Below are 26228 nucleotides of genomic sequence, written 5' to 3' on the forward strand. Positions count from 1 at the left end.
GTAAAACACTTCATATAAATGGTACCTTATACACACAGCTATTTAGTACATTACAAAAAAAAAAAAAGGTTATATACAGGAAGCTTATCAAACTTCCTGCATGTACTTCATCAGTGCCACAATCTGTAAGCTTATTAGAGAGCCTCTGCATCAGAAGCAGGGTGGGGGAAAGGGAGAAATACACATACATTTTCATAAGGTATAATATAACATAACATAATCATCAAGTATTAGATTAGCCTCAAATAGTTTACACAGTAATACTTGATGATTATTTTCAGTAACCGTAGTTATGACATTGCACCTGGTGCGCCACAGACACCCAATCTGTCCGCTCCCACATCACCATTCACTATTCCTTTAGCTTCTCCTCCAGACAAAAGGATGCCCATACCTTAAGGTGGAGAAAACACACTAGAGATATTGATCCACTAAAGCACTGGTTCCTAACCTTTTTCCTTATCTCTTTACTTCTTTTTCAGCAAACCTACAAGAAATACTACAGTAACAAATTATTCCTTTTGTCAAAAATTTGATCCAGTTGCTTACACCAAGTTTTAAATAACACCACTTAAGCTCTGCACAGGTTGGCTGCACAGATCCTTTTGGCATTGAAGTCAAGTTGTCAAAAATCCCATCTTGTAGAGCCCAGAGGGAACAACTTTTTATCTAGTATTCTTCACCCACTCTTATATATTAATGTTTTTTAAAAAATCCAGCCCTTGTTAGAGACACCGCCATCCCCCCTCAATATATCTAAAATTGAAGACCATTGACATGAGGCCCAATTCAAAACTGCACAGTACCCATCTTTCATGCACCATCCCATGAACACTGCAGTTTTTCGTAACTGATCACACACATTTGAAGTTCAGGAAGCAGTTTTCACCTTTTCTTTCCTTTAGCCTAAAAAAAAAAAAAGCTTATTCACCTAGAAATTGAATAAGAAAAGCAACACACTGAAAGAACCTGAGGGGAATAAAATAATTTTGCTAAGAACAAAGAAATCCAGGGAGAGTGCAGAACTGCTGAGCAAATACAAAGAGAGATAACAAAGATTAAACTTTGCCACCATTTATGCCCTAAAGTAGTGAGCCATGGCACCTCCTCAAGAGGTTTCCAAATACTGTAAAATGCCTCAGAAGTTCCCAGTAAAGTGCAAGCACTATTAATGAAGCTCACTAATGAAGGGCTGGGGTTTATAAGTTTGCTTTGGATGGAAATTGTGTGTCAAGACCAGTAAAAAATTAACATAGAATGCTTGTATTTTCGTAAATCTTCTTAAAAAAAAAAAAAAAAAACAAACCCAAAACTAAACAACAACTCTGTTGAGAACAGTCACATACAAACAGTTGGTATTTTAGTTGGGAGGCTGAACTAATCTGTTTGACTTGGATCCATTTCTCAAGGCCAAGTAGAAAAAACTTCTTTCTTGATTCAAAGTAAAGTTTTAGACAGAGGTCTTGCAGTTTTGCCAAGTCCACACACATCCTCCTCTTCAGTTTTATGATGTGACAGCTCAAAGGTTCAGGAAATGTCCTAAAATTGCTTTTGGTTTCAACATCTCTGGTTTAGGCAATCAGAACTATGACATGAAACTTGTTTCCATATATTCTTGTTTACTGAGCTCAAATTACAGTACCATGAGATGTGAAAGAGGATGAGAAGGATAAGAAAAATAACTTCTTAGTGTTCAACTCCCTTTCTCTGCAAGCAAAAGCAAAATCTACACTATTGGTATCCAGTTCTCCAAGTACAATTTTTTAAGTGCAGCAGAAACATTTCACTCTGCTGGGGATTCTGCTCAGCTCTAAAGGCCATCCCTCTCCTAACGCCCTGCATTGCAAGAAACTGAGTCAATAGAATGAGGCTACAAACCACACAGGCATCAGCACTCACTGCACTTGAGATCAGAAAAAAAATAGCCTGAGTTTATGAGAGTAGAAGGAATGTCCTTATTTTAGTCACACCTGCATTCATGGTTAGGAACAAGGTGAACCAGAGCAAAGCATTTCACACTAATCCTGGTCAGACGTCCTTCTCAGAGGCTTGTTAAACACATCCAGGCCTCCAAAGAACAGAACACGTCTTCCTGAAGGAAAAGGATGTGCTGAAACATTTAGGCCCTGGCAGCTAAGTAATTCTTCATTTCCATCTGCATTTTTAAAACAAGCAGCAAACCACATCATACCTCCTAAACAGAGCACTCATTCCCTTCACTTGTAGCAAAGTCTCCTGCTATTGCAGAACCCGTTTTCCTCTATAAGTGCAGATGGGATGCACAAACATCCAACTCCTCCTGATTTATATCTCAGCTCATCGGTCCATCTCTTCTCACAGCACTGCAGGGTCAGCAGCAATAACACAGAAACCAAAAACTAAACACCAACAGTAAACACAGCACGAAGGTCCATGGAAGAAATATACAGTAAAAGTAAGGAAATCTGACAGTTACAGAGTAAGGTCTGTTGGCTTTTTCTCCCCAGAAGAAAGAATTAGTGCTGTCTCCTCTAACAACACATTTTTTAATTTACATCTTTGAAGACTGACAACTCAGGCTGAGACAGCTGGCAAAACTAAATCAAATTTCAATTGATTTTTCTCTACATATAATCATTGAGAGGAGGAAGAATTTACACATCGAAGCACATTTTTGTTAGTGAAAGGGAAGTCAATGTGGTGTAATTGAGCCTATGCAAGCTGGATCAAGTCCATGCAGGTGTATTCTCAAACCTTCCTGGTGGGGAGAAGACGGATAAGAACTCAAGGCAGGAATGATTTGTGTGCAAGTGCAGCCTATATATATTTATATGTGTATGTGTGTATGTATGTATATGTGTGTGTGTGTATATATAATGTTTCCAATAGCACATATATCCTAGTGGCCCTAATAATTTGTTTTGCTCAGCTTTCATTCCTCTTTTCTCTTTGTGAAACTTAAATTTGCACACAAAACTCCTTTTTGCTCTCTGTGGTAGAGTATATGGGTGTTAGGTATTTCCATCAGCTCTTTTTTCCCCTTTCTTTGAGATACAAACAGATCCACATGGCACAAGAACCATTTACTTAACCACAGATTCTGGCACCCAGGACCTCACAATGCCAGGTGCTGCACCAAGAGAAACCAGCCCCACAGCAAAACTGGGGGCAGAAGAGACATTGAAATGACCAAGCATCATATAATGACCTTTCATTTTTGCCTGTCCACAAGAATTGCTCTTCCTGACCATTATCTGTGCCTTGTCTTGATATTTCAATCTTCAGTTATCAATAAAGAAAGGAAGCAAAACACTGTACTAGAAGCACAAAGACCAAGATTACAGAATAAAAATGCTGCCAACCCAAAGAGAGGACCAGAAGGAAAAGGTGGAGAACTTTGAAAATTACCTCTATTTCTGCCTCTATTCTGTCAAGACAGTGCGTCAGGGTTTCTGATGTGTGAAAAAGACAATTTCCCAGCAATTCTCTCCACCAAATTCCTACCACACATCTCCCTCCAGCGCTCTCCTCCCGTGCTCCACACCCAGAGCAGCTGAGGCTTTTGTTCCTCTACATCAGCACAGAGCAAAGGTAGCAGGGAATGTGCAAAAACACAAATCACAAACCATGTTCCTCTGACCTGCCCTGTGTCTCAGTCTCCCTTCAGCTGAGACCCCCATGTGCTGGAGAAGCCCAGCGCCAGTACCAGAGCCCTGCACAACCTCCCCTCTTCCACAGCCACAGTTAAGGATCTCTGCTACCAATGGCTCATTTTTAATCACAGGGGAAATGGCTCCATAAGCCTAAAACTTATCTGCCCTTAACTTCTTGGGGCAAAGTTACTTTGAAATAGATTAAAATTCCCCAGGTAAAGGAAGAGCTCAAAATAATCATGTTACTTTCATGAGAAGTGTAGAGTAAAGCACAATAAAACTTCCAAATATTTGGACAGCTCTCCAAAAGGAAATTTAACTGCTTCAGGGAACACAAAATCAATGCTATTATTTATAGACAACAGTCTAATTTACAGTAACTTTCTGCAACAAAAGAATAATGTTAAGAAAAAGAAGATTTACTTTAATTCCGTATAACAGTCTGACTTGGGACAAAAGAAAGAAGAAACAAATAGTGAACTTTTCTATACAGAACAGGTGTAGAATAGAAACAAAGGGCATTTCATTTTATATATATATATATATATATATATAAAATTTTTTAAAATCCTGCCATTAAGCAATTTAATTCCAGAAAAATGAGAAACATCACCATGCCTTGTACTCAAGTTATCAACATCCAGGCTCCCCAAAACACAGAGGTTCTCCCTTAAACTAGAAAAAAGTTTTTATCATTTCTGTAATGACTTGCTATAACCAGACTGTCTGATGTCCAGAACTTAGACAGTAAATTAAGTCATGCAGAACACGCTGGATTCGCTTGGCTTGCGGCACTTGTGTGCAAACTGCATCTGCAGCAGTTCTGCCATAGCCAGAAGCTCAGGCTGCACGTGGCCATGCTGCTGCCTGGGCTTCGTTACACAAATACAGGAGCTCTATTTCGTTTCAAAAAGCAAAAAGAAAGAAGTCATAACAACTCTCTGATCTCTTCTGTTATACAGTACAATGGAATTCTGCTCATCTGCTCAGCAATAACATTCCCATAGGCTTATTTAAAATCACAGACTGTCATGTCTAAATATCTTATTTTGTGAAAGCTTCTTTGCATTTATCCTCTTTTCTGCCTGCATTTTGTCAGTTTGGTGAACTATCCAACACAGGGAAAAGACAATTTTCTTTTCAATGGCCAGAATACATATTGAGTTACACTCAGCTAATATACTGAGTGCCTTCCATTAAAAAATTACATTTCATTAACCTATTTGGCCTTAGGATAGTAAGAAAGGAAATGTTGTTCCTATTCTATAGATGAGGAGCTGAAAGCCCTTATTTCAGATACAGTACCAACACTGAACAGACAAGGTTCAGAAACAGAAATGTACCCATTTCACTGCAGAAAGCAGCTTCACAGATGACAGCAGAGATCCTTAGCACCAGAGTCAGCCCTCCATGCCAGACTGGATGACCATCTGCCCTGGTGATTTGGCAATGCTTACACCTCCCAGCATGAGCACATGGTCCCTGTATACTAGATTTCATGCTTGATTGTATCAGAAAGTTGCTGTACTAAGGTCCCAAATTCAGTAAAGGCCTTGTATCTAAGAGCATATGCTCTTATTCTGATTGAAAACCATGCCTTTATTCTCCAAAATCATTGTGTATCCATAGATGGATGCAAAAAACAGTTAAGCATCGTCTCTAACTTCAGTTTCAAGACACAGCAGTAAAAGAGTTCTCTGTAACTTCAGAGAGAAATTAAGTCCTACCACAGCTTGATGCTTTACTACAACACATCACAGGAGCCCATCATGGCACAGCTACTGTTCACACAGGGAATCATCACAAGCGTGCATCCACCACGCTGGGAAGTTGGAAGCAAAACAAACAACTCAAAATCTCTGCTTATATATCTGCAACAAGTTCTGAGGACTCCCTCAGTCCTCATGAAACTGGCAAGTTATCAGCAAGTGCAGCAAACAGTTTGTTAATTTAGTTATTTAAAAGGAAGCAGCTGAGTCCTGAAGTTTGCCAGTGCCTGATTCAGATATGCCAACACTTAGGACATCCTCTTCCTCCTAACTCACATCATTTTTAATATTTGACTGTTCCTTGTTCAACAGCCACAGCTTCTCTTTATGATGCCCATTAAAAATGACAATGTACTATGCTGTGAATATGTTTCAATTAGGAAAGTGGGAGCTAATAACTTTGCGGGGCTCTTTGAAGATCCAAACAACTGTTCTCATTTCACAGCTCACTGATTCTTTAGAAGCACCAGAAAGTCCTGGAAATAAAATGGCAATACTTATTGAACTGGCTCTGCCTCACAGCCATTTAGTTTTTCTTATGCCCAAACATGAAAACAACCCTTACGGATGATCAGCTTAGAAGAATGGAATAAGCAGTTCTGAAAAATATACTGTTTTGGAGTTGTTTTTTTTTCTCCTTTCCCCTTTTTAACTCCTGAACTGCTCTTTACATTAGCGCCAAAAAGAAGTCTGGAGTTTGCAAAGTCACATAATTTCTGCTTGCCTGCAGCCACTATATAATCTAACTAGGACTTCCAGCAATATCCACCTGATACATGGGACAGCCTAATGCATCACAGGTCACCTGCAAACACCAGACCAGTCTAGTTTATGTGATATCACTGCAATGAACTTCAGTAGCACATGGGGTCCGAGCTTCCTTATCACAGCAAAGTCAGTTGGATTCTCTGGGAGAGTTAAGAGTCCCCTGAATTAACACACCCCTGCAATGGCCAGGCCCTGGCACAAAGCACTCTGCAATACAAATGGTGCAAAGGCAAGGGTTTGAATACTCACTACAGGGTATACAGCAAATAAACACCAGAAACCCTTTTCCCTTACCACTGCTGTCATGTTTACAGTCTCTTCATATTTTTAGTTACAAAATAGAGCTACAATCCTTGTATACGAATGTTTACACAATTTCTCTTTCAGAGCCACATGCATTCTTCTCCCACACTTTTTCCTTTCACTAGCACTTACAGAGAAAATAACTCCTCAGAAATATTTATCTTAATTCTCTGTGTCTGATAGCTTCTTGCAGTTCAGGAGAATAATAATTTAAAGTGTAGATACTTCACTAACTTACAGGCACAGCAGCTTTTTCCAAGTCGAAGCATTGCTTGTTTTTTAAAGAACCATGGGAAAACTATCCCTTAAATTTAATTTATTTTGGCCTTAGCCAAAGGGTTTAATACAATGGAATAAAACAAGTGGGAAGCATGACATTGAAAATAAACTTGTTCAGATTCAAAATAGAGTATTTGAAGTTCAGAAAAGCCTACTCTGACAATTTCTTCCCTCTTTCTTCCCCCAATTATAGTCAGGGATCAAACATTAAAACAGCACCTCAAGCAAACCTTGGGAAGGCCCCTGCAAAACTCTTTATTTTGGCTAGAAGCTGGTATTTGCAAAAGGATGTTAGACCAGGAGGGGTTGCTGCCTTTAGCCCCTACCAACCCTAAACTGGCCTTGGTTTGTTCTGCCCCTCGTACTCAGAGAGCGCTCAGGAGCTCAGTCTGTCCATCAGTGACCCCACACCCTCTCTCTGGGTCACTGTGAGGCTGTTTTAGACTGCAATACAGAATTACAGTTTATAACACAACAAACATTTAGTTTGCTATTGATACAGCTCTCACGCATGCACATCGCTCGGTGCGTGTCAGCGGCACCTCCAAACTTCCCGCAGTGAGAAGTGGGTATCAGCACAGCATCTCCATTTAGCACACCCCAGGTACTGTATTAGGTTGGTTCCCATAGCCAGTAGCCCCCTGGACTTGCACATCTGCAGCATACGTGAGAGGAAAAGAAACAGGGAGAAGGTGTGTGGCACCAGACGTGAGGCACAGCTTCTGTCCATTCCAATAAATCACCCGTGCACCCCAAAGTGAGCCAAAGCACTCTGCCACCGCCTCCTTCAGCGCCCTGAGGAACTCTGAAGATGTCATCTCTGTTTTGCCTGTGGAATCCACAAATTTTGTGTTCACTTTGCAGTAGAACTCCTTAGTGCCACAGCTAAAAATGGATTCGTGTGTATTAGGCATGGCAGTTAAGGAGAGCAGGCACAAGAGACAGCTAGATTTGGAGATTCATGAATTTCAGTGGGCAGGGGTTACCTTGGCTTTTACCTTGACTCCTGAATCACACAGCCCCAAAATCACTTTTAATAAATTAATCATGAAAGTCATGGCTTCTGTTTGAGCCAGAGCCTGCATCTTTGAAATATCTGGTCTTTTTTACCTAAGTATCAAAACATGATAGAAAACTCCACCCAACCGGATAATGTTTTATCTGGAAACACATTTTGTTCATCAGGCTCTTTTTCCAACCTTCAAATGTCATTCTTTAAATTTAGCTACATCACTTCTCAAATATTAAAAAATGACTATGGTCATAAATCTTTCCAATCTAGATCATGGTAGCAGGCTTCATCTTACTGAGCTTTAAATGCCTAACAGACAGTTTTCTGAATCCAAGTTAGCTGTGTGTGCTCTCTTCTGCATCAATAATAATAGAAAATGTCCTTTTGGGGGAGTTTCATCTGTTATCTTCAGACAGCATGAACTCTCTGAACAAGCCAACTTGAAAACCTGTACCAAAAGCAAGCCTGGAAGATCAGCTCAAGCTGAAACAGCTAATTCTTAGATACCTAAACAGGGTAGAGGGGATCCTACCCTTGTTTACAATGCTCAGAACTCTTAATGCTTTTACTGGATTAACTCATTTCAGTTCCTTTAGTCTCTCAATAAAAGCTTCCCCCTCTCTCTTTCTCTCTGAAAACCAACCAACAAAAACTCTCTTCTGAATCTCTGTGCTAGGAATCATCTGTTTATATGTCCCAGAATCAGACTTGGCTTTTTGGCTAGAGGAGCATACTGGACACTCAGGTATTTATGGCGGATGGATTCTTTGTTCTTGTCTATAAGACTCTGATATACAGTAAAAAATTTAGCATCTGTTGCATCCAAATGACCAAAATTACTTGCAACAACTCATTCACACACAGCTGGTAATAGCTTAGGCATTAGGAATCAATACCACCGGTCACTGATACAATAAATTCCCTAAATCTTATTCAAAAGACCTATCAAGATTTCTAGAGAGCTGTACAAAAGGAGCAGGGCCACAGCTTGGACAGATCCACTGGGATACGTGCTAAAGGGGCCCTGGGATATAAGAACACTCAGTGTCTTCAGCTGTAGTTGGTCTTGGTATTGTGGCTTCCTGGTTTTCAGCAATTAATCTCAAAAAGGACAGTGCTCTTTCATACCTTACCATTTATGGTTACAGAAAGCTTCAGAATAGGGGAGCTAAGTTAGGAGTTCAGCCACAGCAAAGCAAACCAAGAGAAATACAGGAAAGGAAAAAAAAAAACAACAAAAATCCCTTCGGCACTAAGTTCCACTACTATCCCAAGCGTGTAATGCAACAGAAGTTTTTTCCATCGGAGAAAGCAGCTTTTCATCCAAAACAGTAAGTATATTTTTAATCAACTGTTTTTCCTCAGGAGCATGCAATAGTTTCGGGTTTTAAAAAGTACAGTGGCTTCAGGAGCAACACTCTTACTGACTTGCAGCACTCCGGGGGACAGCCCGGGTGACCCCCATGCTACAGAAAACTTGAGTTCTCTCTCAACTGGAATCAATCTGATAATTGTCAGAATTATTAGCAAAGGTAATGGTAATGTTTTCACAAACAACAGATTCTTAGTAGTCTGCAGCCCATGTGAGATCAAAGCTTTTATACATTTAAATGGTAAATGCATGTCTCGGGAGTTTCATGGCTTTGGGTGTTCAGCATTCCTTCAGGGGCTGTGCTTGTCTAAGAGAAGAACCAGGCACTGCAACTCTTTCAGACTTCCCTCAGAACTACTCTAAAACAGATTCATTCTGCACAGCCCTGCAGTGCACAGGGTACAAAAGAAGCACTCTAGAAAAAACTTCAGAAGTGCTGAACTGAACAAGAAACTTTTTTTAAGAACTAGCAGGTTTAAAAGCTAACAATTGCTCTTAAACCACTGCATAGGTTTTTAAACAAAAACCTAATTTATTTAATTCACTTGAGTGTCACATCAGGTAAACAGTTCATTAGTAAAGCAAAATGATACAGTGTATTTCACAAAATAAATGTAGTTGAATCATTTTACACAGTCAAAATATTGGTGCTTCAGGTAGCCAAGACAGCTGCATGAGTACATGGCAGAATCTCCTGTGCGCATTTCTGCTGAGATTTAACTTCACCTCATTCTGTATCACACACAGGATTTGTGGTCCCAGATGCACAGAAGGCTTTTTAAGTAATGAGTTCTTATTGATTTGCAATGAACAAAACTGATGTTCCCTGGCCCCTGCACCCCTGGCAGAGCTGACCAGCAAGAAACACACATAAATGCTCGAGGAGGAGATGGAGGGTGTGTGTGGGGGAGCAAGTGCCAACACAAATGCAGTCTGGACTTCAGGGCTGGGTGTGAGTGGTGGGGCAGTTGATAAGAAAAGGATGAGGGCAGGATTGAAACAGAAAGGAATAATTATCTAAGCAGTGTTAAAAACTCATGGAAGCAGGTAGGCAAGTGTGAGCAATCAAACTAATTCTACTCAGAGACAGTAGTAAATACATAAGCTGTGCAGCTCTGTCACAGCAGCACAATCAGGACAGAGCTCATATTTATGGATGTAAAACTTATGATTGCCTTCTGCTTCATGAAGTACCTGGCAAGGAACACTATGCTGCTCCTACACACCCAGCAAAGCCAGCAAGTTTTATCCACACAAGGTGTGTTCAGAATAAAATAAGGTGACTACTAAATTGACACAGACAGGAGAAAGCAAATGGTTATTTTGTATGCAGAGGCATTAGGGATGAAAGGGTCCAGGCTTGTTTAAAAGCTCCTCATCACTTTAGAGATGCGGGTGACTTGCACCACTCTTCTGGTGTGATGTAGCATTAGCACTTGATACTCATCTGGAAGCAATACATAAACGCTCACTGAAAATTCACCATATGGCGTAGGATAAACCAGCTCAAAAAAAATGACTAGCTCATTGTTAATATTTATTCCCAACTTAGGCTTGAGAGAAGGGTTTAGCACTCTTTCTTCAGCAAATGCAATGAATTCTGCAGTGCTATCAGTACTGCTGTACCCAAATTCAGAGCAGCCTGAACAGCCCAGGAGAGAGATTCCCAGCTGAACTGACCGCAGTCACAGCACTGGAAAGCCCTTGAGAGATGGGGAGGAGTAGACAGAGCCTCCCCACTGAGTACCAAACGTGTCTACTCATCAAAGCAGAGGACTCTATTCCAAACCTGAGCAGATGGCATCCCTAGGATTATCACCAGCAGCTGTCAGTGCAGTGATTATACATTGAAACTGCACAGCTAATGCATTGTATAATTTAACTAGACTGAAGAAGATTACGGAGAGGAAACATTATGAAAAGATTTGGAGCTTATATTTTCCTAATAATTACAGAGGCACCCCACAATCATCAGTGCCAAAGATACATTTAGATCTGCTCTTGAAGGCCAGACTAAAACCCACATTATGTACTTAAACATCTTCCAATTCAAATACATTCCGAGACTTCCTGAGCCAATCAAGAACTCTGCAGTGCTTCGTTTTTCAAAGACGTAATGATTTTGCCACAGGAAATAATTACTTCTTTCAACATTCTTCCTGATACACTCGACAGAGCTAGGACACTGACGAATTTTTAATCCGAAAAAAAAAAAATAACCTTTTAAAGAATGGGGAAATTCCAAATAAATATTTTTCTCTATGCATGTAGCATTCCTCTGTCTCGAGAGCCAAAAAACACAGGATCTTCAGCACAAGAACACAAGAATATTTATATATGAAAGGAGAAAATCCAAGCACATGGAGTTTCTTTCACTGACTTGGGTTTCCTCTTACATAATTCTACACATGCATGAAATAGCAATACAGATTTTTCTAGTCTTCTAAATTTTAAAGCATTAAAAAAATGCAGCAGGAAGTATGTGTTTTAGGGACTGCATTTACAGCTAATCTGGTGCAGCAACACAACAGTGACGTGAGCACCTCTGATTTACACTGCCTGAACACGAAGCCAGTTATTTTTTTATGTTTATAGAGGCACTTGGTGAGATATTTTTAGACCAATCTTTCTTGTTAACATTCTCTGCATAATTCATATGTCCTTATTCTCTCTGGGGCAGAGCAGACACCTGAACTGGGGGAGCAGAGGCAATCAGGATCACCCAGCAGCCCGGCTGGTGTTGGGATGGGGAGCAACACAGCGCACAGTACTGGGAAAACCTCTTGGCCACTTGGGAAAATTTCCAGTTTACACAAACAAATTCCTTATTTGTCTTAAAAGAGCAGTCTGGCAGTTTAAGATTATTAGGAAGGATGAGCTTACTGGTATTTCTGCTGTGTATGTGGCTGACATTCAAACAGACTGGTAGAGCAATAACATTTCCTATTAATTCTTTGGTTAATAGTCGCACAGTTCTTGTTTTCCATGTACCAAGGGGTCTGATTACCCCGCTATTTCTCAGCATAACTGGGACAGCCCTGTAAACAATATGGTTTATCTAAAACAAGAGATTTATAGCACCAGACACTCAATGTTTTCCACAACTCATGGTAGCAGTACCAATCTCTCCTTTTTTCATTTTCCCACAGAACTAATTAAGGATTTATCGCAGTTACTGCACATAAGAATTTCTCACTAACACAGATTTTCGCTTGTCCATCATTAGTTTCCCCCTGTGTTATAAGGAACTACCACTCAGGTACCACACGCTCTCAGGGCTCGTGCTCCAGGACTGATGTTTCTCCTTTATTCCATTTACCTTTCCGCCCAACCTGCACAACCAGGTTGGTAACAGAACTCTCCCCAAAAATAACCAGGTTTTCCTACCCCATCTCTTAGCCTCCACACACACACTTTAAAGTACTATATGGTAAATATCAGAAAGTAAAAAAAGGAGTCTACTGATTAAAAAAACAGTAATGTTTTTTTAAACTGTAGCTTTTTTTTACCAAAATGGGACCGTTCCTCCTTGAAATACATTATATTTCAGAAATGTGTTACACAACCGTGATAATTGTAACTGATGCTACTCATATTTACCTTCTCCTTTCTGTATTTTGTTTCATACCAGGAAGAGATCGTTCAGATTTCACAACTCGCAGTTATGTTGGCAAAAAAGCTGGTGACTGCACAGAAGCGAGGGGAGACAAGAGCCCTGTGCCTGGGCCTGGGCATGGTCGCCTGCTCCATGATGATGTACTTCTTTATTGGGATCACCATTGTGCCTTTCTACACTAAGAGGTAACAAAAGCCATTTGGTTATGAATACAGAGCTATTTCTTTTCCCTTTCAGCATCAAATACAGTTATTAAAATGGTGCCAAAAGTAAATGTTAGTGCATAATACAATAAGTAAACAATATGTTCTTGAAGAGTTCATAAGAATTTAAGACTGAAAAGAGAAAGAAAAAAGTGAGGCAAGAAGTCATCAGCCATTTACAGGTAAGCACAAGAAAGAGAATGATCATCCTCAGGGCTAGAATGAGAACAGACTAAATGGAAACATTTACTACAGAAACACGTTAAACAAAAACCAACCATGCTTATCAAAGCTAGATAATGGAAAGCTAAGTCTTGCATAAAAGAAGAAAAAAAAAGGCACTTTTCCATGTGCGGCAAGGAGGGTGTGTTGTTTTAATAAAATGATAAAAACTTGGGCAACAGAAGTCACGGTAAAATTTTTCATCCAAGACTCTCTATCTGATCTCCAAATCGACCATCACACTCAACTATCACCTTCAACAGGCCCGTCTACCACAGCAAATGTTGCAGAATACGTTGAATGCTGAAGAAGTTACTATTATGCACATTATTATTTCATTCTGCAAGTTTTGCCTCCACACACAAAATCAATTTGCAAAAAAACCCCACACAAAGTAACAAGACAAAGAATTCAGCTCAATTTTTCATGCTTGAAGATTGATGTAGAAAGCAGGTACATCCACCTCATTCTCCTTAAGAGCATCTTTAAACACTCAAAAGTGTTTGAAAAACATTACCTTTAAAACAGAGTAATTCACATTTATTTTAGATATATCTTCCGTTACATGCCAAGAGACATTTACATGTAAAAAGACTAGTTTCTTACAAACTGAAGTCAGATTATTTACGGGGGTTTTTTGCCACCAAAGTGTATTGCTGTAAGCAAAAGCTTGCTGTGGTTTCAATAATAAAAGGGTAATTTTTGAGAAAAGTAACAGCAAAAAATTAAGTTCTGCCAGACAAAAATCCTGCTGCATCTTCATGCAAAAGGTCCATGTAATGAAGGAAAGAAAAGGAAAAGAGGGGAAAAACATGGGAAGCAATCTGAGTTCTGTGAATTATTGAATTACCTATTTCTGAGAAATCGGAAGTTCCGCTATGCTAAGCCAGATTTCAAATAATGTCAGGCTCTACTAGTGTACTGCACTTCCAAATATTTACTACCAAATATTAAATCCATAGCAATTTTTCTTCCTTGAATAATTCTTGTCGCTGATGAACAGATGGAGTTAGAATCTGACTTCACACCACAGAAGGTGTAACGAACAACAACAACAACAACTGCTTTTCTGCCCTGCTGCCCAGGGCAGCCCTTCATCAGCCTGGGATGGGCAGAGCTCATCATGCTGGGACCATGCAGCTGCGATATCCAGATGTGCACTCCAGCTGTGCCACCACCTGTGCCTGGCACACATGCATCTCCAGCACGCGACTCCTAGCAGATGCTGCTAATGCATTTCAAAACTTCTGTTTTGTTTTTGTAGTGTTTGGACAACAGAAACTGTGTGCAAGGTACTCAAAGTCAACATCAAGGACAAAGTTCTCTGCCCAAACAGCGAAGGCTCGGAGGATGAGGATATCTTCCCTTATCCCTGTCTGCAGGTGTGGGTTAACCTGACAGCCTCAGGACAAGACGTTATGCTGTACCAGACAGAAGATACACTGGAAAGAAATCCTAAGGTACTTGTAATATAGACTGAATAATCACCCTGCTGCTATCTAACACCTTCGAGGGGAAGGGGTGATTGTTTTTAAACCAAACGGCAAAGTAAGTGCAGGAGTTGTCTTTTACATGTTAATGTTAGTACTTAGGCCAAGGTATTTTTTTTAATATTCCAGAAATTACACAGATTTGGATTTTGCTTTGAGCATTACATCAAACATTAAGTTAATACTTGTTAAATATTCATGTTTAGTTGGTGTAATTTCTTAACATCTATAAACATTTAAAAATATGTAAGTCTCCAAGGTGAAGAGCAATGTTAAGAAATACTTTATAAACTGTGGGTTGCTCAGTTGCTTATTGAATTGTCACAGAAGAGACCTTAAGTTAAAAACTGTCCTTAGTAAGAGGACAAATACCAATTTTGTTCCATTTTAGGTGTGTGATATAAAGGAATGAAGAAAGGGAATAAAGAAAGCCAAGAAAGGGAAAATGAGAATACTGTTGGGGAACATTTTAGACAGAGAAGAGAAAAAACAGTAAATTTAGATGATCAGTCATTTTACGGATCTCTTCCCCAAAGGAAGAGTGCAGACCATGGCTGGGATGGAAATGTGGGTGTGCAGTATTATTTTGGCTTTAGAGGTGCCTGCAAGATTGCAAAAGGGGAAAAAAGGATGGTGTTATCCTTTTGTTTCTGCCAGCATTGCTGCTGGGGAATCGGCAAAGAGCTCAATGTTTTTAGGCTTGTTCCCTTACAACCAGAAGTGCTCCTGCACATACACTGGCCCAAGGAAGGTCGGGTTCGGTTCCAAAATCACAAGTATTTCAGAGGCCTTATTCCAGCTCAACATTCTCTAAGGAGAGATAAAGTGAAATTCAGATCTCAGGTGCCCAAGACAAGAGCACTTACAGAATCCAAAACGTACATGTTCAGACTACAAGTTCTCATCTTCTTAAAGGTAGTGCCTATCTCAGGAGAAGCTATGTAAAATGAAGCGGTAAAGCAGAAATTATCCACTGTAGGTTGAAACAAAAATCTTGCTCACTGCAAGAGGAGGTGATTTGCTGATTTCCTACCTCTTGTTTGTGTTACATCAAGTATAAGCCTACAGGTCAGGAACTATCCCATTTATGCCTTGGCCAGTTTCCAGCTAAACACACCTACGCATTATTATGTATAAAAATAATAGTGCAGAAAAGAAACTTATGAACAACAACAACAAAAAATGAGCTCTTCAAAGTCTAATACTATTTTCACTGAAGACTAAATAACTTTGCGTTATTACAACAGCTCAAAAGAGTTCTGTGTTCCAAGTAAAAGTAGGAAGCCCCCAACAGCCGTGGTTTCCCGAGCTGCACAGCGAACCCACTTTGTTTTCCGCACCCTGAGCAGCCAGTTGGGAATTTCTGCACAACTGACGCATTTTTGCTGCCGTGGTGCCCAGGAGCTCTGTTGGGAATATGAGCTTGGCACTGCACTAATGAAGTGACAGGCCCAAAGTCCGCAGTTTTATTTTGAGCACGTATAAATTATTGGCTTCCAACAACATTACTCCAACCTGTGAATCTGCAAACTGGGAGCGCAGAGACACTGATGGGAACAGGGAGGAATGGCAAATGGCTTGTAGACATAAGGAAACCAACCCAATCTCCAGGGGTGCTGGCCAAACCACAGAAAGTTTTGTCAGTACTGGCATGTTTGTTTTACTCAACCTGACTTAACTACAAACCCTGTATTAGAGTATCTGTGGTAATCAATCACCTTGATTTCTTATTCCAGTGCTCATATGTCCCAGGCAAGTCGGAGAACTCTAAAGAAGTTAAAGCACGAATAGAAACAATTGCAAGCAATTTCAAAAAATACCAGACTTTCCCGTGCTACTACGACCCAGGAGGAACACAGACCAACGTCATTTTAAGCAGACTTTATCCCCCAAAAGGCCTCCTCTTTGCTTTCCTTTGGCCTACGCTCATGTTTACTGGTGGATGTCTGATTATTGTTCTGGTAAAAATTAGTCAGTATGTTTCTGTTCTTTCTGCTTGGCAGTATAAAATAAATATCTAGCACAGAGGGTTGCAAGATATTCCAGCGCCTTTGTTCTGCCTGTCTTTATCTGCATTTTGTGATTTTTAACACTCTAGATGTCAATCCGAGGGCAGGCATTCCAGAAAACTGAATGGCACCCAGTACGGATGGCAATCCATTACATGATGACAAAATATAGAATTGATGCCCAGGAATGCCTGAAACTATCTCTGAAGAACACAGACTGAGTTACTGTCTATTGTTTCCTTGGGTTTTCTGAGGTACAGTTGCTTTACAGAACTACGATTCAAGTTTACTACTGAACTCCTGCTCTACTTTTTAGTCAGGGTCCTAATCTTCTGGCTGATTGAGACCAGTTGGAGCCAGATCCATATACACCATTACTGGCAGACACACCCTTTATATACTTCAGTACTGATACAGTATGGATTCATGGCATATAATCTGTCAAAAAAAGAAGTTTTGGTTTGAACCAAAGAGATATTTGTTACCATGGATCTCTCTGCTTCTGGGGAAGGGGGAAAAAATCACCTGAAAACAAAATATACACACAGATATTACAAAGTTTGTACTCTAAATATCTAACACTAATTGCATATAGTGAAATATTTGCACAAAATATAAGCTTATATTAGAAGTTTTTGTATTTAACTCAAATCTTAGCTTTGCTTTACTTTGAAATAGATATGCCACTCAAGAAAGGCTACCTGCCTGACATCGGCATATATGATGAAACTGTTAAGGAAAGAAAGTCACAATATAAATAACACAATTATGTAGTAGAAAAATCTATTAAGTCTTACTAAATGCGTTAATCTCCCAGAATCACAGAAGTTTGCATGCTTAGGACAAAGAGATTTCACAATAGAGACATGCTTGTTTCTAGCGCCAAGACTCTTAGCACTACTCTGAATCATATACGGACACATTTGCTGTTCTCTGAAAACGACTCTGTTTTTCTCAGCCAGTTTTCAAATTGCAGCTGGAAACAGGAGGAACATAAGATGCTTCCTGCACACAGTATTTGGCACTTGGGACACAACTAGTAGAGACTTTTTCCCCACACAGCTGATGAACCACTATCATCCACAGCAAAAATTCAGTGGAAAAAAGTTATTCTCATTAACGTAGTACAGTGATTATAAAAAATAGGAAGGCTGAAATATTAACCCATTATATGCATTTTCCAACATTACTATGGAACACTGTCAGAGTTTGCTTTTCATCATGATCAGCAAGTCAAAATTCAACCAGGATAATAGAAAATAACAGTTAGTAACATCAGCAACACTTGCTCAACATGCCCAATCTAGATGGTTATTTACTAGAAACCTACCAGAGGAAAAATAACCTGCTGAACTGGTTAAGATTCAGGCAGTGTAATGGGGGCTCTTAAAAAAAAAAAAAAAAAAAAAGGTGTAAGAGAAGAATTATTTCCACAAGAAAGAGGAAAAAAATTACATCTTGATACAACACTTTGGTGAAATGCATCTGTCTATGCGATTCTACCTGTCTCGTTCAGCAAAGTGACAGTGCGGCTGACACTGGTACCAATGACATGAGAAAGAGAAGAGATTCTGATTTGTTAGTTCACCAAAAGGTGAGGCAGGACTATGGTAACTGCTTAAAAATACAGTAACCAGAGAGGGATACCTGTTGAAGCCAATGCACTGGACTGATGAAAATTTATTCAGAGTGAAAGCTGTGTGTACAGATTCGCCTCTACCAAAATTGATTTATTACATGAAAAGTTAGTTCCCTCCAACATGTATGCATTACAAGTATAGAAGAAAAACTTTCCACAATGTTTTTTCTCTGATAAAGTCACATTTCCCATTTGTGCGGGAGATATTCCAAGTGAAAACACCTGGTGCAGGGGAAAAACCTCCCACAGATTAGGAAACTCCATTGTTTTGGACTCCCAAACTCAGCTTCCTCTTTTACCCAAATAAAAATGGGGATTTAAGCGCAAGAAAGCCAAATATTTTAATGTAGAAAACTAACACAAAAAACATACAAGCACCAGAGAAGTCTGTTCTTGTTTTTAAATACTTCTTTGCCCATCTATACAGAGCTGATTATTTTCTACAGTTCTGAGATAATTTAGCATTCAAGTCACAAATATTCTTTTCTCCTTCACACTTGCACTTTCTCTTAAAGTTGAAACTAAGTATTTTAACAGTGTGCCAAGGCTCCTGAACTACTACTGAACTTCCTTGGACATTTTTCTGTTCTTTTTCCAGCTGTAAAAGCTGTAATTCACCAGAGTATGGGGTTTTAATAACACATGCTGCTTCTTACAGCAGCACACAAGGAAGCTATAGAGCCCTCAGGGGTTTTTGCTTGTTTGGGGTTTTTTAATATTATTGGATTATACCATCAAGTCTACAATAAATCAATAAATAAAATTCTATTTTTCTGAGATCCAGCAAAACATTTCGTATGAGAAGTGCTCCAATACAAGCAGTGACAGGTGTACACAACTCACTTTCTCAAGGCAGAGGAGGTGATCAAGCATATATCACAGCACTGAAAGTCCTGCCAGGGGAAGAAAAGTGGTGGTGCAAGCAGCTGGAGATGAACTTCATCCTTGCAACCTGTTTGACTACAAACAGATTTCACCAGTGCTGATGCTCAGACCACAGTAACAGCGCTTGAGTCAACTGGAACATCCAAGGAACACAAGAAGAACCAGAACAGATTTTAGACCCTCATGACGATGAATACTCTAATTGTAAATTATTATTGTAATTCTACCATTGGAAGGTGAACAGTATTTCACTAAGAAGCCACCTGAGTCACCAGCATGTTCTTAATGCGCATCAACAATAACTGGTACCTTCTGGCTACTTCTGACAATTGTGATTTAAGTATCCTGCTGTCTCATGTGATTTTTATTACCTTGTCCTCAAAGCAGCAGTTAACATAGAGAAGACTCTGGTCCCCAAAGAGTCCTCACTCATTGCATTAACCCACTGCACATGACAAAAAAATAGCTTCCAACTGAGTAACTGGTACTTTGGCCTCAGTTTTAAGTTTTGTGTTTTTTTTCTTTTTTTTTTTTTATTATTATTTGTTTGTTTGGGGTTTGGTTTTGTCCCTGCGTTGTTGTTGTTTGTTTTTAAAATAAGGAAATGAGAAAAAACTTCACAAAAAGCCAGCTGGGGGTCTTCTAAACTATTTGCTGTTCAGAAGCCACACAAAACAATGAAGATACTTTGCTTTTGGTCATTTCCATAACAGAAAAAAAAAATAGCATTTCAGGTTAAGTGGATGAGTCTAAATGTACAAGCTGGCTTGAAGTTAGAAAAGGTTTTAATTGATGAAAAATAATGATAAGTATAGATTGGAGGCGGTTCTGCCTTGTTCACACAGCAGGGGTGCAGGTCTGCCATCCAGACCCCAGGCAGGACACACATCTGGTGCATGAGCACACAGCTGCTCTCAGTCAGAAGGTGACATTGGGAATCACCTCACAGGTTCCTCGGAAGCTCAAGGGGAACAGAGGATCTGCCAAGCAAACTGGAAGTTTATTTTTCCCCCCTAAAGTGTTTGTAAACAGTAAGAATGTTAAAGAGTGCATATAGGGTTTTTTGTTGTTTAGATCTCCTGGAGTAAGGTTTCATTTTCTGTGCTGCTATGAGACTTCAGTGTCAGCTTTGATGAATATAAATTATATTGGCGAGTTGCAACATTAGATGTTCTTCTCTTGTTGACCCCTATTCCCCACACTCTCAAGATTATCAACAGAAAGGGAAAAGATAGCAAAGATCAGACAGAGAGAGGTGACTACACTCAACTTCCAAGTAAAATAATGAAATACAGATTAAAGAGTCTATTTTTTATTATGCTGCCCTAGAAGAAATGGCAATGAAAAAAAAAACCAATCTTGTCAAAGTTGAAGGACTGACAAGCTGTCCTTTCAAAGCTTGCTAAAAATATCTATACATCGCTTAAATAAATACAAGTAGTCTCATTACACCCTGCACTCCTTTCCCTATAAGTGCCATATGACATTTACACAGAAATTAAGCTGTCAAATGGATACAAACATTCACACATTGCCATACCCAAACCAGCACAGGTATGCCCCTTTTTTTCTCTGATCGCATATTTCTGCCTATAATAAATCAAAAAATCTGATATTATCTTTGCTAGATATGCTTTACTGTACTTGCCTTATCTAGGAAAACCTACTGTTTAAAGAGGTACTTTCTACTTCTTACCTCTTATAATTCCAGGCAGATTTTCAGAAAGTCTCAGCATGCTGAACAAGTTATTCTGCATTCAGCACAAGAGCAAGTAAAGAGAGCACCTGAAAATACTTCAGCTTTAGCAAAAAGATAACACGAGATTAATATTACAGAAGGGGGGCAGGGGAGAGAGTTGTTTTCAAGGCTCCATCTCTTCAATAAAGTATCGGTACCACACTTCGAACAAGACAGCCCGAATAAAGTAAATACAGGCTGTTCAGTCCAATCAGACTCAAGGCCATTCTTACAAAAATTCGAGTAGTTTTTAAATAATTTTATTCATATGCCTTAAAATCAAATGAGACAGTACAATGTACTAAAGAGGTGTTTACAGAAAAAGCTCCAAGTTGAGAAAAAGAATCATGTTTGCTAAAGCACTGCATAATTTTCTCTCCGCTGCAACATTTCAAAACATTGGACGTGCTTATTTTTGAAGTAAATGCAAGAAAGAAATATTGATTTCTTTTTGGAGACTCCACATGACCCCTAATTCCACACGGCTGGCAGCCTCAGCAGCCTGAAACCACAGGGCCAGACTTTAAGCCTAGTCTACAGAAAATAATGACCACCACCTCTTGGCTCATGAAATAGTTGTGATGAACAAATGTCTCACATCAAGTATTCTTGTGATATAAAGATTGACAAAAAGATAATGACTGGACAGGCCTTGAAATTGAATTACTCTCTGTTTTTTTTGAAGAAAATCCCCACAAGCATGGCTGAATCTTGTATCCCCAGAATAATGTAGAGTCTGTCCCTCCTGCAGCCTATAAAATACACAGCTAGGATGAAACAGATAAACAGTGTGAGTAAATAAACCCTGAACAATGTGAGTAAATAAACTATCTGGCCTGTCGAGTGTTTTGGCACCACAGGTTTTGCCCTTACAGTGTTTGTTTTTTTTTATTTTAAGACTATATTAAGCTTGCTGCATAGAGGTATTGTTGTATGAGTAAACACTTGATGCCTTTACTTAAACATAATGTTATTTTCTTTTTTATGATCCTGAAACCAACGACAGGAGTAGGGGAACCAGCACCCTTTTATCCTTACGTGCCAGCGGCTGGAAAACCAGGGAGTTACAACTGCAAAACCGAGATGTCTGGCTAACCAAGGTAGAATTGAATTCCTATGAGCAAGGGCACTGATGTGCTTCAGTGCTGACACGGAGATGACAGCAAGAGCTGATCAAGATTCCTCTTTCTCCAACTCTGACCTTATCATACCAAAGTTTTTGCCTTCGACTTGGCATGAAAGAATAGCCAGCCCTCTAAAGGAATAACTGCATGGTTGTTTTGGGGGCATCTGGGTTTGGTTTTCTAAGCCTTCTGCAAATGCACGTTTATCAGACAGACTGTGACAACAGAAATTAAATCTGTAGGAGAAATTCTCTATCAGGCAATTCATTCAGAATACAGCACTGAGACAGCTGAATAAATATATTAGTAGAAGCTTTAAAACAGCTTATAAAAGTTTTAGTGCCTTTTCATAGATAAAAAGTTGAAAAGTATCCATTGTTCCTTTTATAGCTACTGATGTTCCCCTCTACAGCCTCTGAAATGGTTCTTCATGCCTCACTAGTGAACAGGAAATAATTCATTGCCTCCTCAGCTGCTTTCAGTAGAGCAATGACATAGCACCAATGAACAGAACTTTTGAATGTGTTATGATATAGCTCAATCATTTACTCTTCAGAAGTAGCATGTTAACATGGAGACTCACACAGAATCACAGAATCACAGAATCGACTGGGTTGGAAAAGACCTCAGAGATCATCGAGTCCAACCCTTGGTCCAACTCTAGTCCGTTTACTAGATCATGGCACTGAGTGCCATGTCCAATCTCAGTTTAAAAACTTCCAGGGACGGCAAGTCCACTACCTCCCTGGGCAACCATTCCAATGCCTGACCACTCTCTCTGTAAAGAATTTCTTTCTAATATCCAGCCTAAATTTCCCCTGGCAGAGTTGAAGCCCATGCCCCCTTGTCCTATTGCTGACTGCCTGGGAGAAGAGACCAATCCCCACCTGGCTAGAACTGCCCTTCAGGTAGTTATAGAGAGTGCTGAGCTCACCTCTAAGCCTCCTCTTCTCCAGACTAAACAAGCCCAGCTCCCTCAGCCTCTCCCCATAGGGCTTGTGTTCAAGTCCCTTCCCCAGTCTTGTTGCTCTTCTCTGGACCCGCTCCAGCACTTCAATGTCTTTCCTGAACTGAGGGGCCCAGAACTGAACACAATACTCCAGGTGTGGCCTCGCCAATGCAGAGTGCAGGGGAAGGATCACTTCCCTTGTCCTGCTGACCACGCTATTTTTGATACAGGACAGGATACCGTTGGCTTTCTTGGCCACCTGGGCACACTGTTGGCTCATGTTGAGCTTCTTGTCAATTAGTACCCCCAGGTCCCTTTCTCTCTGACTGCTCTCCAGCCACTCTGCACCCAGCCTGTAGCGTTGCAGGGGGTTGTTGTGACTCAACACACTATAGGCAAATACTATAGGCGAATTCAAGTACACCCCCATACCTCAAAAAAATATTTGGGTTTTTTTTTCTGGTCAGGTAGAAGTACTATCTGTTGTCTGATTCTTGCCCAAATAACTCCATACAAGCAAATCACTTAGACTGGAAGAATCAAATGATCCTGGCAGGGCTGATGCTGTGCCTGCAGCCACAGAGCATTCTCAGCTTTCTCATTCTTGCAGTGCACAAAAATTCCCAACCAACTGCAATGGTTCCTGGCAGCTTTTGTTCTGTAATGCTGTAACAGTGCTGCGCTCCAGAGTCTCTTCCAGAGCAGCAGAATATGCTGCCAACAGCCCTCAAGTAAACATTCAGCCCAAGCTGAGGAACTGATTTATACAAGGTGGCTTAGTCCTCCAAAAACTGCCATCCTAAGGGGCGCTTGTGCATTTTCTGAATGAATACAGTGTGTCCTGCTGCTTGTGCTTCAGGCACAGGACCTCTTGGCTTGGGTCTCAGCATAGCAACATGTATTAGATGATCGGGTCTGCCACTGGAGATGAGGAAAGTGAAGCGAACTTTTGGCTCAGACATGGGACACATATACATTTCTGTTCTGAGGCACCAGCCCAGGAAAAGCCATTCCCTTTCCAACAGCGATGAGAAGTGTCAGCTGTGCTGTTACTGCTGATTTCAGCAGAAGCACCAAGTATTTAATCGCCTCAGAGCTGACTCAGTGGCAGCTCCAGGCCAGGGCTGCTGAATGACACCTCATTTTTACGAAAGGTCAAGGAGGCGATGAATGCAGATGATCAAATTCCAGTCTTTGTCACATCTACCTCCCAGAAGTCACATACTAAATTGGATTCAGAAAAGCCACAAAACTATTTAGTATTTTTAATAGATAAAACATCAGTTGTTTTCCCAGAGCATTTAAATATGCAGTATATAATCTGCTACAGAAAAACCTGTAAATAAAAGAAAGATTACAGAGAGAGATACAGTTTACACTGAACTGGTGAGGCAGACAAAAACAGAGAGCAGGATTTAAGGCAATGGAGTCAAGAAACTGTTGGGATAATATCACAGTATTAGTCTCATAAATGAGGCTTAATGTAAGAGGATAAAAACCAGATGCTTCAATATAAACAAATTAATGTAAAGAGAGTTAGCAACTTGCTTGAGTTATGGACTGAATTGAAAAAGCCAAAACATTATGTATTTGTTTCAGAATGACCGTTATAAAGTTTGCTTAAACCGACTAAAAAATCCTAAATATTTCAGTTAGTACTGAAGAATAACTAAAGCACACTAAATATCAGCAACCATACAACACCTGCATGACAAAACTTTTGCTGAGGTTTTTTTGCAAACATTCTCTACACAGCAGTGTGTCTAAGAGCCAGCTGCTTTCAAAAAGCATCAAAATATTTTCCTTGAACTAAAGAGCATATAAGCACCGTGGAGGTTCTGGAAATCTTTGCGAGAAATACAAGAACCATAGTCCTGACTGTAAAGGTCACGTAACAGCTTCACCAATATACTCCAATCTCAGAAATGTGCTCTCTCATGGATGAAAGAGAGTACTGCACACATCTGTCAAAATGAAGAAGCCCAAAATGCGGATGGGACATACAGGATCCAAATTCCAGATTGCACCGTGTAAACCCGCGGTTGTCACCGTGGGACATCTCGTAACTGAAGCTCTCACAATCTCCAGCAACTTGAAAAAACTGCTGATATATGAAGAGTCCTGTAGTCTCACAGCTGCTTTAGAAGTTCAATGAACGGATCAATACAGGAAATGTGATGCCCGGCTGGTTCTACACTGGAAAGTGGGAATCATTTTTTTTTTAAAAGCCATGAATAAAAACATAAAGTAGCTGGTTTGGAAGAATATTAACAACATGCTTGTTCCACTATTTTATATTCTGAAAATCAGCACTGTTTAGGTTCATGTTTGCACAGAATTTATCTGAATAAAAATGCAGCAAATCACCCATTCAGCTGACATTTAAAGTCTCTCAGACAGTGTTGAGAGCAAGTATTTTATACAGCTTTGAAACATCCAGACTGTACAGGAAGGTAGTTTGAAAAAAATAATGAAATTTAAAGACTCAAACTGATGATACTTCATGATCTCAAATCAACAACGAAAAATCCAGCAAAATGCAAAATCGCATTAAACCAAAACTATAAACCCACCAGGTGCTGCACATAATCACTGACAAGCTGGTGACAAGGAAAAATTAGGAAAAGGATGAAAAATTATCACTAATAAACTAATTAGATCAAAGCACTTTGGAAAGCTGGTTGTAAGAGCTCAGACAACACCAATGGAAGGAAGAACAGTCTCTAACCTCCCTTCTAGGATACTACTGGTCTTTGTATGATAGTGAACATTAACCCTCCTTCTATGAAGTTGTACAGAGCTGTCAGACTTCTAATCTCAATTTCTGCTGATTTATCTCACCAGCTGTAAAACAGCAAAGTCCCCAGCTGAATACACCTAACCAGAGCAATGTATCACCAGATTCAGTTGATACTAGATCTGGGTGATATATTTAAATGGTTTGGTTTGTTTTTTTTTTTTTTAATAGAACTTTAACAGCAATTTCAACTGCATATTTCCTTACTTTTATTCTAAAATGTCAGGTATAGTAATTTCAAAAGAAAACCTAATAAAGCAGCACTGCATCTACTGTTTCCAACATTCCCACTAGGGAAGTTTTGCTAATGAAAGCACAAGTGGGATTTTTTTTGTTTCTTTTGTTGTGGGTTTTTGCATGTTTGATTTTTGACAAAACAAAGCTGGCTAGTTAGGGTGTATTGTTTGTTGGGTGGGCAGAG

The 26228-nt window shown here is 39.8% G+C and overlaps 2 protein-coding genes across 2 annotated transcripts in view; one reads left to right on the forward strand and one right to left on the reverse strand.

Annotated features, from left to right (window-relative positions):
- The window catches only part of KCNIP1 (potassium voltage-gated channel interacting protein 1), a 374463-nt gene that overhangs the window by 326190 nt on the left and 22045 nt on the right, over positions 1–26228 (reverse strand). The gene's annotated exons all lie outside the window — the stretch shown is intronic.
- On the forward strand, positions 8803–16706 carry KCNMB1 (potassium calcium-activated channel subfamily M regulatory beta subunit 1). The gene is made up of 4 exons (XM_005503530.3): positions 8803–9094; positions 12767–12936; positions 14441–14636; positions 16403–16706. The coding sequence occupies exons 2-4, from the start codon at positions 12800–12802 to the stop codon at positions 16685–16687; spliced, it is 618 nt and encodes a 205-aa protein (XP_005503587.1). The 5' UTR covers positions 8803–9094; positions 12767–12799; the 3' UTR covers positions 16688–16706.

This window comes from Columba livia, chromosome 14 (genome assembly GCF_036013475.1).
Source record: "Columba livia isolate bColLiv1 breed racing homer chromosome 14, bColLiv1.pat.W.v2, whole genome shotgun sequence".
NCBI classification, from domain to species: domain Eukaryota; kingdom Metazoa; phylum Chordata; class Aves; order Columbiformes; family Columbidae; genus Columba; species Columba livia.

What these genes read in the sequence shown, in the direction of transcription:
- KCNMB1 (XM_005503530.3), top strand. Translation starts at nt 12,800, where the DNA reads ATGTTGGCAAAAAAGCTGGTGACTGCACAGAAGCGAGGGGAGACAAGA. An exon ending in GTGCCTTTCTACACTAAGAG is followed by an intron (nt 12,937 to 14,440) that starts GTAACAAAAGCC and finishes TTGTTTTTGTAG; the next exon opens with TGTTTGGACAACAGAAACTG. An exon ending in CACTGGAAAGAAATCCTAAG is followed by an intron (nt 14,637 to 16,402) that starts GTACTTGTAATA and finishes TTCTTATTCCAG; the next exon opens with TGCTCATATGTCCCAGGCAA.